An 18,809-nucleotide genomic window follows, 5' to 3' on the forward strand; every position below is an offset into this window, starting at 1 on the left:
TTAATGCCTTATGCATGTTCGAAGTGAGATCTTCTTGGCATTTAGCTGAAAGACTTTCATAGCACATTTCTAGGCAAGTGATGAAGAACAGAACAGAGGATCATGAATAAGCCTAAAGGAGCTGTGAATTATGGGCCTGGTCTAATGACTTCTGTGGTCATAGGAATCTTTTCACCTACCTCTAATTGGGATTGAATTAGATTGTCAGTGTTTTTTGGTTTCAATTTAGCAAAGCACTAAAGCACGTGAAATGAATGAGGCCCTCTGAGTCTACAAGTCTCCTTTTGGACAGGCTACAGCTAAAGCTCCTGGTTTTTTCTTTTTATTTGTGGGTCTGTGTGCGCAAGCCATGCTTATTCTTCTGTTGGTTAAAATCCAGCTTGTTAAATAAGTTGATTCAGAGACATAGGAAAAGGCATGCTGTGATATTCTTTCATTAATATGAAGTTAACACTGCCTCCACTAGGGTGCTCCACAGTAATCACTATAAAGAATGTTGGATCCTAGGGGATAGAAGGAAAATATACTTATTTCATATTTATACAACAATCTTAGACAAATGACACCAGTATTTTAAAGATGCACTGACTGAACAGCAAACAAAGAGGAAATTCCCTCATTAAGTTAAAATGGAAAACTTTTATTTTAGGTTCAACTGGTCCAGTCCAGGTGATCATCACAGAGAGTCCCAATCATCCCAACTCCCATCCCATCCAGTGGAATGCACCCGAATCGTCTCACATTTCTAAGTACATTCTCCGCTGGAAACCGGTAAGTACTTCTGGTTGCATAGGAGCAGAGCAGTTAAAGCATCTCACTACAGCTACAGAGGTATAGGTCTGAGCTTTTGTCTGGACTTTTGCCAAACGCTATCCTAGTTTAACCCATCTGTCAGTGGCTACCTGGAGTATCTAAGGTGGCTGGATGTGGTTCTAGCCATGTTGCTCCTTTTTGTGTTGTGGTCTAAAGAAATCGGTGTGCCTTAACCATGCTAGTTTGACATGTCACTGGGCTGTAGCAGATTGTTGACCAAAATCTATAGCATCTCCCATGCAGGTCTTTTCCATGCCAAACACCAAAAGATTTTGAGCATGTCTGTCTGCCTCATTACCACCATATAACACTGTAGTGAGACACACTATGGCCATTTTGCATGTATCACCCCCTGAAATAGGATTTATAAAGCCAGCTATGTGGTGCTGGGCTCATATGCAACTCTCACCATGGTGCTGAGGTGTTATAGACATCCCCTCTCCTTTCCTTTTTTGTTTTGTTTTGGGGTTTTTTCCCCACCAAAAACCCACATAAATATCGAGGAAATGTAGCTCCTCATGAAAATTCTCATATTGTTAAAAAGGTATTTTTGGTATTTAAAAAAAAGTGTATGCTGGTCTTGTTACTAATCCAGTGTCCATGCCCTAATGGAGGGGACATTTGCATTTAGGACTAAAGGTGACTGATGTTCTATAAACATGTACTGTCATCATGGATGTCTTTGCAAACAGTACTAGTCACTGTGTTTATGAATTGCATTATTGGCAAGGATAGTAGTAGGTTCAATTAGGGTGAATAAAATTAGCCCTTGTGAAAGATGTCTTATTTGAAGGGAACACAGTTTTTTACTATCCACGTATAATTGCAACAATTGGATTTGATTGTACCGCATAAGTGAGGAGGTAAAAACAAGCAGGAAATGAAGATGTAAACTTCTGGCAGGAAATTAAATAAACACGGGTCATTTCTCTTCTCCTGTGAACGCTACGCCACAGCTGGTTAACCGCTGCTTTCTGGCTTATTCATAATTATGTATGATTCATCTTAACTAGTGCAAATGCATTGCCCCACAGTCCTCAAGAGAACACTCTTTTCACATGACTATTTAACATGCTTATATCTACCCACTGCCCATTATTAAGAGAACAAGGATGTCTTGATCCAAAGCCTGCTGACATTGCTAGGAGTTTTTCTACTGATTTTAGTGGAGCTTGGATCATGGCCTTAAGGTAATAGGATTTAAGCACGGTTGAGGAGGGGAAACTTTTTTAAGCTGGGGTTTTGTTTGGGAACTTCTCATAGGAAATAGTAGGGAAGAGGAGAAAAAAATATTGCAGTTCATGATTTTCAAATGATGGCTCTCTGCATGATTTCCAACTATGTACAATCCAGTTGTTTGTACTTGTTGTAGAATTAATGTGTGATTTTAGGTTTTGTTTTGTTTTTGAAGAATGGTTACAATGTGTGTATTGCCTAAGACCTCTCTGGATACCTCTAATATTAAATAAAGTTCAACTGTATCGTTATCCAGTACCCCATTGTAAATTAACCAACCTGTTTATAGATAGCTCCCTGCCTGCGCTTCCCCATGAGGGGCTGTTTATCTGGATATTAGTCCTGTTCAGACGTCACAGTGGTGGAAAATCACATAGAAGCTTAGCTAGCTAGATCTCTCTACTTTTGGTCTTTGAGCTCTCTTCCATGACAGTGTATGGCTTTGTTCTTTTAGAAAAACTCCAGAGTACATTGGAAGGAAGCCACCATCCCTGGTCACTTGAACTCCTACACCATCTCAGGCCTGAAACCTGGTGTAATATATGAAGGACAGCTTGTCAGTGTGCAACAGTATGGACTCAGAGAACTCACCCGCTTTGATTTTACTACAGCTGTGATCAGTAAGTAAAACCAGGGCGTAGAATTCCAGCCCAGGACTTTTCCATATTTCACTTCTTTGCAAGGTAGTTCGCTGAATTATTTGTTCGTATTACAAATGAGCTGCATCCTATCAGGATGTTATTTTAAAGTGAATTTTTATGCGCCTCATGGTGGACTTCCCTGCTTGAAAAGAATTGGGCCAGATCCTAACTAAAATAAGTCAGTGGGGCTGAACTGAATGATCCCAGCTGAGAATCTTGCCCTTCATTTCTCCTGGATTGGTATTTGATCTTTCAGATAACATTTATTTCCATTCCCCATCTCTTTCCTCTTTAGGCAACACAGTTGTTGGAGAGACAACTCCACTTACTCCTATGGTTGCTACCTCTGAATCAGTCACAGAAATCACAGCCAGTAGTTTTGTAGTCTCCTGGGTTTCCGCTTCTGACACTGTATCAGGATTCCGTGTGGAATATGAGCTCAGCGAGGAGGGCGACGAACCTCAGTATCTTGGTAAGGACGATGTTTGGACCTTTTGGGTCGGATTCTTACCAGTGGTAAACTGCTAGAGCCCCGTGGCAGTCAGGGGGGCTATTCTCATTTATACCAGTCCAGGACTTGGACTTTCTATACTTATGCATGGCTGAGTCCCTCAGTTGTTATTATCAGAAACATACCTATTTTGGATAATGGCATATTTTTGTATTGTGCCCTCACCATTCTATAATGGGTTGGCAGTGTTTTTGGGCGGAGTGCCAAAAACACCCACAACATTGACTTGTAAGATGTTGGCATGCCAGGGGCAGACAGCAGGGTAGTCGTGATGGACCCGATCCTTGTTGTGATAGCTCAGCCACAGCCCCTTTCCCACTGTCTGCCCCAATGCACGCATGCCAAGCTAAATCCCTGCACATGCCATGTTCTGGCACTCGTGCCAAGCATTGCCTACTCCTGTTCTGTAATATCAGCATTTTAGATAATGCAGGAAGGATGATCTAGTAGTGGGCTAGACTACAGACATTTGGGTTAATTTCTTAGCTCTGTCACATACTTCTTGTCTGACCTTGGGCTGCTTAATCCTAACCTTTCTGAAAAATGAGATTCATAATATTTCACAGGGATTTATGAGGCTAGATAATGCTTATGTGCCACGGGGATTTGCGTGTTATAAAAAAGAATGTGTGAGAGAGAATAACAGTCACTGATTTATTTCTGTTCAACTGCTGCCCTGCTGAAAGCTTGACACTGATTATCCCTGGATCCTTCAGATCATTTTTCTAACCTTTCTGGGCCAAATAAGGAACTTGGGGTATAATTTGGTACAGAATCAGTGTTTGCTGCATATCAGTGCTTAATGCCAGGCAGAATGCAGCTGAGGTGATATAAAGGTTTGTCTACATGGGCCTGCCATTCCAGTGCCCTCACTACTCCAGGTCCTGGCTTCTTCCAGGCAGACTTGCCAGTTTTAGAAAGCTAACTAACCTAAATTGTGTGGAGTTCTTGAGATGTCGACTAAAGATTAAGTTTAAACCAAACACAATTTTTTCAAATGTTTTCACTCAGAACTAGACTTGAACCTAAGCCTCTCATGTTTCTGGGAGGGATGGGGAGGGGAGTTGGTGAACAAACAGCCAAATTGCTAAGCCTTTTCTTTTTTTTTCCCCCGCCATAAAGATCTCCCAAGCACAGCCACCTCTGTTAACATCCCTGACTTGCTTCCTGGTCGCAAGTACATAGTTAATGTCTACCAGATCTCAGAAGAAGGAGAGCAGAACTTGATCCTGTCCACTTCACAGACAACAGGTACATGTCTTCTCCTTAGCTTTGGAAACCACTATTCTGTGTTTGTTTTATCAGAGAGATTGTCCCGTCTCGGCCTCACTTCATTTTTTTTCTTTGTTACTCCTTTAAATAGCACCAGATGCACCTCCAGAGCACACAGTGGAAAGTGTGGATGACACCTCAATTGTCGTTAGCTGGAGCAGACCACAGGCTCCCATTACAGGTCTGTCTCATTTAAGTGATTCTGTTTGAAAATATCAATGGAATCTTCAAACTGGACATTAAAAAAGAGAGGGACATACAGAGGCCAGCAGAGGTGATGAGCAATTCATGTGGAGTGCAGGATTCACCTTGCCCCTTTAAGGGTGAAAAGACTATGTAACATTTTTATAATGGGTTTATAATTTATAATTTGAAGCCCATGTTTCAGTTTTCAAGGAGAGGAATACAAACAGAGCCCTGCAGGTTTATTTTAAGGTTCTGGCTTGTTTAACCACAACTCCGCTAATCTTCCTATGTGTCCCCTATTTGTCCCCAAGTCATCCCCACAACACACTGGAAACTGTATTGTTACCCAGAGATCACTGCTTCAGAATGCCATGGTCGTCTTATCCAGAGATGTGCTTTGTCCCATTTTAGAGACTGATATATTTGGAAAGGGCCACTATGAGCCTCTAACTTGACTTTTGATGGGGTTCATAGATGAAGACAGCTGCAAACCTCATTCAGGCATGTTATTTGGATCATCTGGGGAAATCTGTTCATATAAAATGTTCACTATTCCTTGTTCAACTTGTCATGAGCATGAATGGTGACTCTGTTTTCATTGTTTTAGGTTACAGAATTATCTATGCACCGTCAGTGGAAGGGAGCAGCACTGAGCTGAACCTGCCTGATACTGCTACCTCTGTAACCCTCAGTGATTTAATGCCTGGTGTTCAGTATAATATCAGCATTTATGCAGTGGAAGAAAATCAGGAGAGTACTCCTGTCTTTATCCAGCAGGAAACCACAGGTGTCCCACGTGCAGGTAAAAAGCCAGAACACTCCCTGTGATATATTATGGTAGATATTATAGATTAATCTGAAAGAGACAGAGAAGCCAAGTGGAAAGGAATATGTGAACCTGAGGGTATACTTTTAATTGTAAATGTAGCATCTGCAAATTCTCTGAGCAGGCTTGTAATCAACATTGGCTTTAATTGTAAACCTCACTAATTTTCAGTGACTATATAAGCTTTAACCACGAACATGGATAAGTCAAATGTTAATGAAAGATTATCACTTAAAATCAGTCATTTTAATTAGCAAAGGCTTCATACCTAACGGTAAGATTACACGCCAGTCAAAAGATGGCTTGTTTTATAGGACCATGTCTACATATATGGAAGATAACCATAAGAGCTTCCTGTGTCATCATAAAGAGGTACCTTGAGTGCAAGTGCTGCTACTATTGAAAATGTACCTTGTTGCCCTGATATTTAGGCCATTCATTTCAGATGTATTGGATCACATACGTGGATCCACTAGCTATAATTAGCCTGCTTTTTTTTCCTCAGGGGCCAAGTTCTTTCCTATTCCACTGAAGTCAATAGGAGTGGAAATTTCGCAGCACTTTTATTAACATTGGGGCTTTATGCTAGGGACTTCAGCTTGAAAAAAATGGCATTACTTTAAAGCGATCAGTTAGATTGAGTAACAAAACCAAAAGGAAATATACTAAAAGAACTAGAATTTGGTGTACTGGCAGGGGAATTAGATATCCTTGAAAGTAGCAAGCATAATGTTTTCACAGTGGGAATCCACCAGGAATAAAGTTGGCCCAAGGATTTTATGATTTGGCATCCATTTGTTCTGAAAATTACAGAAGTTTGTGCTGGCTAGCATTAATGCAGCTTCAGTGCTTGTACAGAGGTCTTAACTGGAAACCTGCTTTGAGTGTATGAATCCACGTTGGCCCCACAATGCTGAAGTCATGAGAGTTTTTTGCTTTCGACTTCAGTGAGACCAGAATCAGAGCCAGTAGTTGTTTAATTATAAAGATGTTGAATTTTAAGTTAATTATAGACCCTCTGAATTTGCTGCAGGTTTTCAAAATCCTTTCCTTTAATTTGCAAAAGATTCTTGTTTCCAGTCCCAGAATGTACTTTGTCAAGCTTGTGGTTCTGTATGAACTTGACATTCTGCTGCTTAGTACATTTGATTATTCAGTTTTTCCTTTTGTGCCAACAAAATGTCATATATAAATCATAGAACAAAATCTTTTAAGCTCCTCAATGGCATTTCAGATGTACACAGATACTTTCAGGAATTTTTTTAAAGATAAGGTTTACTTGACATTTCTCTGTTTGGTAAACAGTTTTGATCAGCGTCAATAGATTGTATTATTCAGTAAACACTCACTTTTTTTCTTGGTTCACACCATGCTGGTGTAGACTTCTGTCATTCAGTGAGGACATGCTCTGATTAGCTGTACTGATCTCTTCTGTTAGATGATATTCCTTCACCCAGAGATCTACAGTTTGTGGAAGTTTCTGATGTCAAAATTACCATCATGTGGACCCCACCTGAGAGTGCTGTGTCTGGCTATCGTGTGGAGGTGATCCCAGTTCACCACCCTGGTGAACATGGACAGAGACTGCCTATTACCAGGAGTTCCTTTGCTGAGGTCATCGACCTTCTACCTGGAACAACCTATGTCTTTAAGATCTTTGCTGTGAGCCATGGGAGGGAGAGCAAACCATTGACTGGAGAGCAAACCACCAGTAAGCATCTTTCCTTTAAGCTTTTTAAGAACATTGAAATGAATATTTTTGGTTCCTTTTAGTAAAATGTAAATGGAACACTTAGTTCTACTCCAGGAGACACCCATTCAGTAGAAATATAGAGCTGGGAATTCGGTCAGTCAACCATTGATCTCTTTAGCAGATTTATTTTCCTCCAGTGCTTTCCAATGGGAGTTTAATTCTCATGGCAGTTTCCAACAGTTTAATGTAGTTGAAATTTTTAAATTGACTGAGAATTTATGGGCTGCCTAGAGCTCTCATCTATCAAACAGCTGAGAGTCTGATTTACAAAGACATCACCATTTCTGTTTGCTGTGGGAGCAGACCTTGCTTAGTTTTCTTTGAAAACCCCAGTCGTAATTATAATAGCTGACATGCACGCCTGACTCATGATCACCTCAGTAGATGCTGTGTCTGTGCATCTGAGAACTTGGTTTGTGCCCTGGGTCTTGGTTTTACCAAGTTAGTCCTGTAGGGTTTTTTTTTTTATCAGATACCCCCACAATGTATTTCAGGATGCACAGAATTACTCGACATTCAATATATCTAGGACTTTATATTTATACAATGTGTGTTCAAGACGGATTGCTAACTTGCTATAAAACATTCTTTATACCTTTTTTTCACTCTCATCACAGTGAAGTTTCTGGAAGTTTTCATGTTGATTTTTTTTTTTTTTTTTTGTGGACTTTTGATCAGGCTCATAATTCGTGAATTTTTCATACTAATCCTGTCTGGTCAAATCCTGTCCTAGTTTTGTCAGTGACAGTATTGCAGTATGAGTCCTATATGTTACTTTCTGTTCAGTGTAAAATTCCTGGCTCCTTGGGTGAGAAAAAGGTAGAGGAAATCTGGCAATTCCTTATTTTCCAGAATCACAGAAAGGAGTGAGGTATTGGATAAACATGTTAAGAGGAATCCAAAGGAGCTCAGCATCTTTGATGTGCCCCTTGCAGTGCTTTCCCAACCCAGGAAAGGCAGATCAAAGAGAGAATCCAGAAAATGCATACTTGAGTATTGCACAACCCTACAAAATGTTGCTAGAGTAAGGTCCAGTCCTTGATTTTGAAAGTTTGTTCATATTACTCTTAAACCTGGACTAGCCTTTCAAAAGCATTTAACCCTCTGCAGCTTCCACTGCTCTACCCTTTTGAAAAGGGGCTTACAACTGTTGAAAATTTGGTTCAGGGCACCTAAAAGCAGGGAAGTAGAAGGTCTGTAAATCTTTTAAGTTTCCAAAACAGTTTAGATGCCTGGACATGAAGAGTGGTGTTTTCTAAGCACCTAGAGGATTGCGGGTATGTCTTCATTGGTTTCCTGGTGGTCCTGGGAGTACATACTTGAGCATCCCTCACCTGCCTGTCTCTGTCCACATGTGCCAAATCTGGAAATGAGATAAGGAAACCATGCTCCATGGCATGGTTTAGCATATTGGAGATGCATGCTTTGAGAGCTGCTCGGGGGGGGGGGGGGCTCCCAGAAAGGCTTTGCTACTTACTTTTTGGGTTTGGCATGGCAAGTGAGAGCAGCCGGGCATGGCATACTTGAGAGCAATCCCCCCTGGAAGCAGCAGGGATACAGAAAAATCCCTGATTTGATTGGGATTTTTCTAAACACGTCTGTAACTTAAGCAGTAGTCCTACGAGAAAGCACTTTTGAAAATCTTTTACTCTGCTATTGCTTCACTCTTTAAAAACACATGCCCACCCACACAAACCTCACATAGCAGCATTTACAAAGCTCCCAGTTAGACCTACAGATTTCACAGTTTGTTCTTAATGGAGATTAGTAGGTTCTGAGTACTTCTGGAAATCTGGCCCACTTCATTGAGGTCCCTTAATGGATATGGAGCTCTTTTGGAAATATGGTCCCTGGTGGGATACAAAGCTGAGTATAGGCAATTGAATAGCTCTGCACAGACTTAGTAGCAAAGTTCTGGAATTATTTTCTTGGAGGCTACGATCATTCACTTAACTGTTTTGTTTAAACTACATTTCAGAAAGTATGCTATAAATTGTGTCCTGTAATCAGAAGTCCTGGGAAAAAGAAAGCAGTCAGAGTTCCCAAGATAAAACCCAGCAGCAACAGTCTTCCCACGGTGCATACTTGATTCCCTTTCTGTTTTTCTGTTAAACAGAGGTCTGTAAATAAACTGATTGTGTGTGAGTGCACATGTGTGTTGTTTTTAACATGGAAGAAGGAAGTGAGGAAAAACCCTAGCAGAGCTGGCGGAACAAATTCTGTAACAGATAACTGAGTACATATCTACGTATGAGATATGACCCCCTAACCATTTTGTGTGAGGAATAAGGCTGCATAGTAGTAGAGGTACACAAATACAACTTGATACATTTATATTTATTACCCCCAACCAGCTTTTTATATTCTAGATGGAGACCGTCCTCAAACCTGTTTTGAAGCCGTTGTTTTGGGGCTTTATGATAACTACATTTTCTCACAAAAGAATTTCCATTTAATCAAAACCATTTTTCATCAAAAAGGGCTTGATGGAAATTTTTTGACAAGTGCTGGTTCCAGCAACATGATACAGAAAAGGTTGCAACTCAGAGTCAACTTTTAAAACATATTGAATTTGCTAACTTCCATTGCTTTCAATAAGAGTTAGCCAGCTAAATATCTCTTAAAATCCGGTCCTTAGTTCTTACAAGGACATGCTTTGTCAAGGGTAACATCTCTATTCCATTCATTTAGACCTGGATCTAGGCACAATACTAAACACAGGCATAACTCTAAGCATGTGTTTAGGTACTTTGGTCTGTTGGAGCCTTCAGGACTTTGTAGCACTGGTTCTTGACATAGGGACATGACAAATTGTCCTGAGTGGGATAGGGGAGACTGAGGCCAGCACCTGTGCTGGCCCTAGCAGCCTTACCTGGGGCCCTTGGTCTCCCAGGGCAGCAGCAATGCTGATCTGGCTGTTCAGAGCCTGGCCAGCAGCCAGACCAGAGCTCTAGACAGCCAGGTTCCATTTCTGGTGGTGCACTTACGCCATGCTGCTTTTTGCAGCATTTTTTTTTAATAGTGGGACATTCCAGTATCAAGTTTTGGCACTGTGCTGAAAATCTGCAGCACAGCGCACAGTTGCACATTTACCACATACAGTTTGCAGCCCCACAATCAGGTTTGAGGTGCTGCAGATCACATGCGTGCGCTTGTATGGATGTACCCTAAGTAGCTTGATTAAAGAATTCTACTAAGTACTCAGAAACAATCATGAACTCAATAAGAGCTGCTGGGCTCAACAGTTTTAAAAATCAGGCCACTTCATTAAGTGTGTTGATATGGATTTAGCAATCTATTCTAGGACCCAGTTTTTCAAAATCATGACGGGCGTATTTTGAAATTAACAGCAGCAGCAGGGTGTTATTATCTCATCAGAAATACTAACATTCGTTTTGCTTTCCTTTTTAGAACTGGATGCCCCCACCAACCTGAGGTTTATCAATACTACTGAATCTTCAGTGTTGGTGACCTGGACTCCACCACGTGCTCCAATCTCAGGATACAGACTGACTATAGGTCCCACGAGAGGAGGCCAGCCAAGGAACTATAATGTGGGACCATCTGTCATTAAATACCTATTAAAGAGCCTGCAGCCTGGGACTGAGTATACTGTATACCTTGTAGCAATGAAAGGCAACCAGCAAAGCACCAGAGAAACTGGGGTCTTCACAACTTGTAAGCACAATGGGTTCCTATTCATTGCTTGATAACACTGCTGTCTTCAAAGCTGTAGGTTTTGTGCTGAGAGTTGCTGTTCTAGTTTGCTTTTCTAAAGGAATACTTTGAAATAAAGTTTAGATAGAGCCATTCAAGAAATTAGGTGTTTTCCTGAGAGAAATTCTGGCTGAAACAGAAAAGGGTTCATCTTCAAAAATTTTCAACAAAATGTTTTAAAATGTTGAAGAAACAAAAACATGTTCACTTTTCAACAATAAGATACCAAAAAAAAAATTGGGGTTGGGTTTTAAAAATTCTAAATGAAAGGTGAAAAATCGTTGTAATCAGACATTCTTCACAGGGAAGTGGAAAAAAGTTATTCACAAGTTTGCAAAAAAAAATCAAAAGGTAGTATTTCTGCAGTTGGACTGTATCATTTCACAAAGAGTGGATACTTTTTATAGTTACAGACACAAGTATGATATATTAGCTATGTTGACCTCTGTCCCTTTTATTTCTGCTGTTTGATATGAAAAAATATAAAAAGAGGCTTTTCCCAAAGGATTATAGGCTTAATATGCGTTTCTTAAAAACCTAACATCCTTTTAGAAAGAATAAGATATGAATACAAATAATATGATTCACTATTTAAATTATGGTGAAGTTGCAATATAAACCAACAAACCTCAGGGGGAAAAAACCCGCATTGGTCAGGCTGAGAGCCACATCCTCTGTTCAAAGGAGCATAAGTTGTTGTTTGAAAAGAAATATGAAGTTAAAAGAAAGGGTCTACATTTATCTTTGGAGAAACACTATTGACTTAAGTGACCTTACAGCAAAGAGGTAATTGCTCCACAGAATCTCTGTTAAGTGGAATCCATTTCCTCCTTATGACACAGCATGGCCTTCTATATCCAGCTGAGTGGAAGGGTCCAATCTGGGTCACATGTATGGACCAGTGGGCCAATATATTGCTTTTATTTACACTGGTGTCAATTCAGAGTAAATCTGATGATTTCTTTAGAGATATTCTGGGCTGACTGCTTTAATCAAGAGCTTTGGTTTCTTTGTGACACTCCTACCAGCTGGCATATGGTTGGGCTCATCACAGAGCTTGATAAAGCTCCTCAAACTTGGTTTGAATTACCTTTTGCCATATTGGGTTGAAGATGCTGCTGAGGGCAAGAGACAAGGGAATGTCTTTGGGTTTGAGTAGGGGAGATGAATAGAGGGAACTAGAGTCATAACTACTGGCCTGGGACATTGTAGATAAAGGGCCCAAATGGAAGAAGCTGCCCATTGGGCCAGTAAGTATATTTACCCTCCCCAGGAGAGCATTCTTTCCCAAACTTATGGCTGGGAAGAGAGAGGCTCCGTGAGGCCCTGTGCCCAACTAGTATCTTTTTTAAACCCTAATATTTTGATTTCTCTGCACAGCACCACCAAAAACAATTGAGCTTTTGGACAAATTGGTTGTCAAATTCATTGTTGCCAGCTCTCAGCATTTAAAAATAATTGTTCATGCCCTCAAAGTATGTGATTTTAAAATAAATATTACACATTAGTTTCTTTATATTTGCCTTTTGAGATGAGAGCCTATAGGACTCATGCTCAAACTTTCTGTGCAACTCCAAGGGCTAGAAACTTACTTTCAAAAGTGAAATCTGAAATCCTTGTGTAAGCATAATAGGGTACCAGAGACTTGGAGTTAAATCACACGAGTTGGCAACATTTTGAATTTACTTTTTGGGAAAAAAGTATATATTTTTTAATTGATCTAGCTATAGACGGGGAAAAAAAAAAAAGCCCGGGCTTCCAAGTCTAACCACAGGATGTACTTGCAGCCAAATTTTGAACTTTAAAAGAAAGATTTTAATGCAAAGCAAATATTGACAGCCTCTCCCAAAAATGTATACTTCATAAATGAAGCAATATTACAGTTCTGTGATTTTAATTTTGTAGAGAACAAACACAAGGCCAAAATAAGATCATGAAAGTCACATTGTAAGTCATTAGTGTTTTGTACCATTATCTTCTACTGAGCAGCTGTAGAATGAGAAGTGTGTTAACATAGGTTTCTGTGACTGCCTGTCTGAGTATTGCTAAATATGAACTCCTTTTATTAATTCATTTCACAGTGCAGCCAGTGGGCTCAATCCCTCTCTATCACACAGAAGTGACAGAAACATCCATTGTGGTTACCTGGACACCTGCACCAAGAATTGGTTTCAAGGTAGGAAAGTTAAAGTCCTTGGCTCTTCCCTCCCACCTATTGCTTAATTATAGTAGCTGTCACCCAAATAGGATCAGTTAAGAAGTAATGGTCATGGGCCATGTTGAAGTTAATAGCCTGGGAAAAGATGTAGTTGCAAATATGATAGCATTGAGTACAACAGTTAAGTGCCTTGTGTTCCTCTCTTGGAGTGACTATTCAGGGATTAAAATATTTATGCAAGGAAGTGATGCCTAAAACGGGCCTGGTGCAAGGCCTCTTGAATTCAGTGGGAGTCTTTCATTTGACTTCTATGAGTTTTGGAGCCAGCCCACTTATGAAGCATCCTGATGATTTATTCTTATCGCCCAGTGAGGTTGCATCAGCACATTTTGGTATGTGGCATCATGTTCCCCTTGGTTTACAGAGGTGCACTCTATATGTGCCCTTTGTGTAAGAGATGGCATTGAAGATAGGCTAGCTTCCCCACAACTACTTCGTTAATGATTAGTATGAAATACGCAGACCCATGCTAGGGTCACTGGGGAAGAGGTTTATAGCATGCCTGTAAGCACCTAACTTGTTAGTATGCAAGACTAAGACATGACTTTTCAAACTTGGTTCCCCTTGGCAGCTGGGTGTGCGACCAAGTCAAGGTGGAGAAGCCCCACGGGAGGTGATTTCTGAATCTGGTAGCATTGTCATATCTGGCCTGACTCCTGGAGTAGAATACATCTACAGCATTTCAGTCCTGATGGACGGCGAGGAGAGAGAGAATCCAATCATCAAGAGTGTAGTTACACGTAAGACACCTCTGATTTTTCCCATGATTACCTTCCATATTTGTACTCTGCCTTGATTTCATCCCTAATTTATCCAGGGATAAAGTACTAGACTGGGACTAGGGACATCTGGATTCTAGTATCATGTCACCTGTGTCACTGACTTGCAGTATTACCTCTGCTACCACAGGCATGACTCTGTTCCCCAATTCCTTCTTGTAGTTATTGAGACAAATGGCACTGACTGCTTATAAAGAACATTGAAATGTATGTGCCTGATACAGTTCCAGTTGGCATGAATGGAAAGGCTTCAAATGTAGTATTTGTCTCCCTATGTCCTTCCCTTTGTCTCCCCCAGTCTCATTTATTTTCTCTTTGATACATGTATGCCATTTTATTTTAATACATGGGGCAGAGCAAAGACCAGTTCTGAAATAATCCATTTTTTTAGTTAATCACAACAAGGAAGTAGGGTTTCTTCATTAAAGGAAATAATGATTCTTTGAATGATCTACTAATCATTTATTTGGTTTCTTGTAGCATTGTCCCCACCAACTACCCTTCATTTGGAGCCTAACCCAGACACAGGAGTCCTGACTGTATCCTGGGATAGAAGTACCACTCCAGGTAATTGCATATAGGCACAAATTGCTTTCCATCAAATCAGCCGAAGTCAAGTGTAATTACACTGACTTGCATTACATTCATGTTACCAGCAGCTCCTACTTTATTAACTGGTCACCAAATAAACATTTTGTTGCCATTTAACTTTGTTACATTGAAATACAATGAAGTATAGTACAAATATTCCACCTCCCCATCTGCCTTACATTCCATGTGAAATTATTTTTCAAAATATAATGGAAATGGTTTTAAGCTGAACTCAAATATTCCCTCCAGTTATAAAACAGACTAAAGGAAAGAGAGGATTTATGGTGGTAAAAACTGGGTGTATGCAATGGAAACCATGCATGGGATTTCCAGGGCACTCGCTTTCTCCCATTGAAGCCAATGGGAATATTACCACTGACTTCTACAAGAACAATTAAGTCAACACTGAGCACTTTAGAAAATCCAATCCCGGGTCTATAAATGTGGTCTTTTGTGTCACTAGAAATTTGTCTTGAACTCCTAAGAGTGAATAGTCAAAGTGCTGGAATGAGTGATCATATCAGATAAAAGTCAAGTGTCACCTGACCCTAGTGGCCCTTGACCTAGCACGGTTAAGGCATGTCAGTTTCCATAGCCACCATCACACAAGTGAATTATGTCATTAGCATCCTGTCTGCCTTTGATCACCTGGCAAATGACCAGATATCTACTTATAAGTAACTCCACAGAGGGGATAGCCTTTGGTATGAGTCCAGAGCAAAGGTCAAACTTAGACATTTGGTGCCACGGCAAGATGCCTTAACCTCTCTGCCACTGAATCCCCCTGAATAAGCATGCATCTCCCATTAATACCTATGGGAACTGCTCAGCTAAGTCTCCACTGGGCAGCTCTTTGGAAACTTTTCTTTATGTGTCAACTCCAAATGAATGTGTACTTGCCTGCCAGGACCAGGAGTTTGGGTATGATCAGGAGGGTAAGATACAAGCAATTATATATGCCTGATTTGAATAAATATAGCATGGACTCATTTCTTCTTGTGTTTTATGTATTTAAGGTATTTCTGGGTACAGAATTACCACTGCTCCTACCAGTGGACAGCAAGGTTACACCCTGGAAGAAGTGGTCAGTGCAGAACAGACTTACTGCACCTTTGAAAATTTGAGCCCTGGAGTGGAATACAACGTCAGTGTGTATTCAGTCAAGGGCAACCAGGAAAGCATCCCCATCTCCAAAACCATCACACAAGGTAAAAAAAGGACAAGGAGTGGCATCAGCCATTACAGCAGTAGGCTGACCCTACAAGTCAGCATGCAGAAAACACATAGACTTTGCTGGAGGAGGACTGCAGGTTTAGATATTCATTTTGCACATGGGGCAGGTGACAGAGGGGGCAAATTAAACCCCTTTACTCCTCTGTATGAGCCACTTGCATTGCCATCTGTAGATGGAATGGGAAGGGAAGTTAGCTCAGTGGGACTACTATACACCCTTTCACCAAGTGGGTTAGAATGACTGCTGCACAATAACCAGCAGAGCTGCACTGGTTGAGATGAGGAAGGAAGGAAGTAATGCATTACTGAAAGGATCTAAGAGGAGGTTACTTCTTCTCTGGAATAGGTGAAGTAACAAGGCAAGTAAATGTAGCTTATTTCTCTATACTACTCTTCATTGCCTACAAGGATGTCACATTGGAACTTGCCTTTTGTAATTGCAGTGACATAGCAGTAAAATTAACATTCATCTCTCTGGAGAATTTGGTTTCATTTTGCTTTGTCAAGGGCTTTGTTTGTTTTGTTTCTGCGAAGTCCTGAAATGATGCCAGCTATTATGTATGGCAAATGCTTGGCTCTTAACACTGCTTTAAAATTTCTATGCTTCACTGGGATGCCATATGCTCTCAGGGGTAACCAAGGCGGCAGTACTGTAATAATTAAAGCAATAATAGCTTCAACCCTGTGCCATCCTCTACTGGAAGATGTACTAAAATGTCATCCTTTGTGTCTTTTATTGCTCTTTCAAGGTGATATGGAAAATATATTCCATGCGGATAAATAGATATTTTACAGAAAATTAGCATTTTGTTGCACTTAGTCTGTAAAATGATGGTTTTTCAAAATTGAGCAATATTGCAATGTTCTGTTATCAAATACAACACCCTTTTACACCATTTCTATCCCATATTTTCTTTTCCACCTAATGACCCTAATAAGCCACCGGTCTTTTACTAGGGTCAGATCCTGAGATGGGGAGAGCATCTATGATTCCCATTGTCTCGGGGCTTGCACTCTTAAATTTATAGGGCCAAACTCTGTTGGATTAAAGTAGCATAGTTGTATTGACTTTGGAGTCAAAATGTCACTTTACATCAATAGAAGTTTGGCACCTATAAGATTAAAGACAAAGCCAATTTCCCAATTTCTGTTGAGTCTAATCCTTAGAAAAGAGCGGCTTTGCTAAAGTTGTGATGTCCATAGGAATAAGTCTTACAGGTACCTTAGCCATGCAAAAACACGGGATACATTTTGAAGGATATTTAAAATGAATCCTAATTTAGTGGTTTTGTTTGGGGAGATTAAAATGGTTTAGTTAAGAAACTAAGTCAATTTCTCTCAGTCGCATGACACTGTTTTTGCATGAAACTTTGTAATGTTTGAATAAACTACCTAGGTTCCAAACTTTTACATTCAAGTAGATCTAGAGTGTCTGGATTAACATTCTGAGCATGATGATGCTGTGAGTTTCACATGGAATATCTGTAACCTAGAAAGGCCCATTTTTAACCACTTAGTTTTTTCCATGTAAAACATTTTCTTGCTTCCAAGTTTGGGATTTTTTTTAGCATGTGTGCTGCAGCTGTAACAGTGGAACTTTAGGAATACTGGGCCACATCTCAGCTGGGAAACTATTGTAGCTTCATTTATGTTAATAAAGATATGCCAATTAACAGCAGCTAGCTTCATTTGGAGCTAGCGGGGTTTTCATCAGCTACATTCCAAATGGATAGATAATGTTATGAACTGAACAATTCATTTTGGAGGGGCAATTAAAGTATTTCAATTTCTTTCATACACATATATAAGTTGGCAGAAGAAGGGTTTTTTTAATTGCTGAAATTGGGTAGGTCTTAAAGATAATCATAAAACAAAACAAATGAACAAAAATCATAGGGCCCAGTTGTCCCATCCCTTTACCTGCTTAGGCACTTTTGTAAATCCCAGTAAGGCTGAGATTTTCTTTGGGAGTTACCCCTGTGAAACTGGTCATACATGAGTAGTGCAGTGCTATTGAATATAAGAAAGATTAGCACAATTCGGCCCTCAAGAGAAAAATGCCACATATCACCCTAATTGCTTTAACATTTCAATGTTAATACGTGTAATCTGATGAACACTGCTTTATTTTTTTCCCTCTTTTCTTTTGCCTCAATGTGTCTTTGCCTTTCCCTTTTGCTCTTTAAATCAGTAGAAGTGCCGCAGCTCACTGACCTAAGCTTTGTTGATATAACTGATACGAGCATCGGCCTGAGGTGGACCCCGCTAAACTCCTCCACCATTATTGGTTACCGCATCACAGTAGTTGCAGGAGGAGAAAGTGTCCCTATTTTTGAAGATTTTGTGGACTCCTCAATAGGATACTACACAGTCACAGGCCTGGAGCCGGGCATTGATTACGACATCAGTGTAATCACACTTATTAATGGTGGAGAGAGTGCCCCTACCACTCTGACACAGCAAACGGGTGAATTTTGAAGTCTTCTGTGTTTGCATCATGGACAGTGTTTCATGCTGTCACTAGCTGCTGGGACAACTGGGGTGTTCAGGAAGAATCGAGCCACTCACTATAATGGGACAGGCTAGATGAGGCCTAGCTCCTGTTTTAAATATAAGGGTTGATGTGCAGTTTGCACTTTTTGATTCTGTCCATGGATTTCATTCCAACATAGCAGAATAACTGTGAAGTTGGGAGTTTACTCATGTTAACTGCTCAGATTTTCAGACTGCAGTTGGATTCACTGACAATGCAAAATCTGAGTTTATAATCTCCAAATATCCTGAGTTGCAATCTGCAAAGTAACATGAGATCCAGAAAGAGAGGATTCATTCAGTAGATGTGACTTAGTAGAGAGTCCATTGACTTTCTCACTGGGCAGGTTAATTGAGATGTTAACGTTGTATTTTAGTGGTGGCATGACTCTTTCAACAATGTCCTAAAAGGTAAATAAGAAATGTTGGTCCCTGAGCCTGCGCTAGTGACAGGCATGTCACTCTGTCAAGGTCCTTCTCTCTAGTGCATGGGCAGAAGAT

The 18,809-nt window shown here is 40.3% G+C and overlaps 1 protein-coding gene across 4 annotated transcripts in view; it reads left to right on the forward strand.

The window, feature by feature from the left end:
- Positions 1–18,809, forward strand: part of FN1 (fibronectin 1) — a 76,444-nt gene that overhangs the window by 29,851 nt on the left and 27,784 nt on the right. For 2 of the 4 annotated variants that reach the window (XM_006019957.3, XM_025199347.1), the window contains exons 13-25: positions 650–771; positions 2,504–2,669; positions 2,986–3,162; positions 4,324–4,452; positions 4,565–4,654; positions 5,267–5,461; positions 6,924–7,196; positions 10,650–10,916; positions 13,037–13,131; positions 13,745–13,913; positions 14,433–14,519; positions 15,560–15,751; positions 17,971–18,243. In XM_006019957.3, the coding sequence (XP_006020019.1) occupies positions 650–771; positions 2,504–2,669; positions 2,986–3,162; positions 4,324–4,452; positions 4,565–4,654; positions 5,267–5,461; positions 6,924–7,196; positions 10,650–10,916; positions 13,037–13,131; positions 13,745–13,913; positions 14,433–14,519; positions 15,560–15,751; positions 17,971–18,243 (2,235 nt within the window). The remainder of the gene's footprint in view (positions 1–649; positions 772–2,503; positions 2,670–2,985; positions 3,163–4,323; positions 4,453–4,564; positions 4,655–5,266; positions 5,462–6,923; positions 7,197–10,649; positions 10,917–13,036; positions 13,132–13,744; positions 13,914–14,432; positions 14,520–15,559; positions 15,752–17,970; positions 18,244–18,809) is intronic. The other 2 variants (XM_006019958.3, XM_006019960.3) reach the window with 1 other exon arrangement.

The sequence above is a fragment of the Alligator sinensis genome, unplaced genomic scaffold (genome assembly GCF_000455745.1).
Source record: "Alligator sinensis unplaced genomic scaffold, ASM45574v1 scaffold233_2, whole genome shotgun sequence".
NCBI classification, from domain to species: Eukaryota; Metazoa; Chordata; order Crocodylia; family Alligatoridae; genus Alligator; species Alligator sinensis.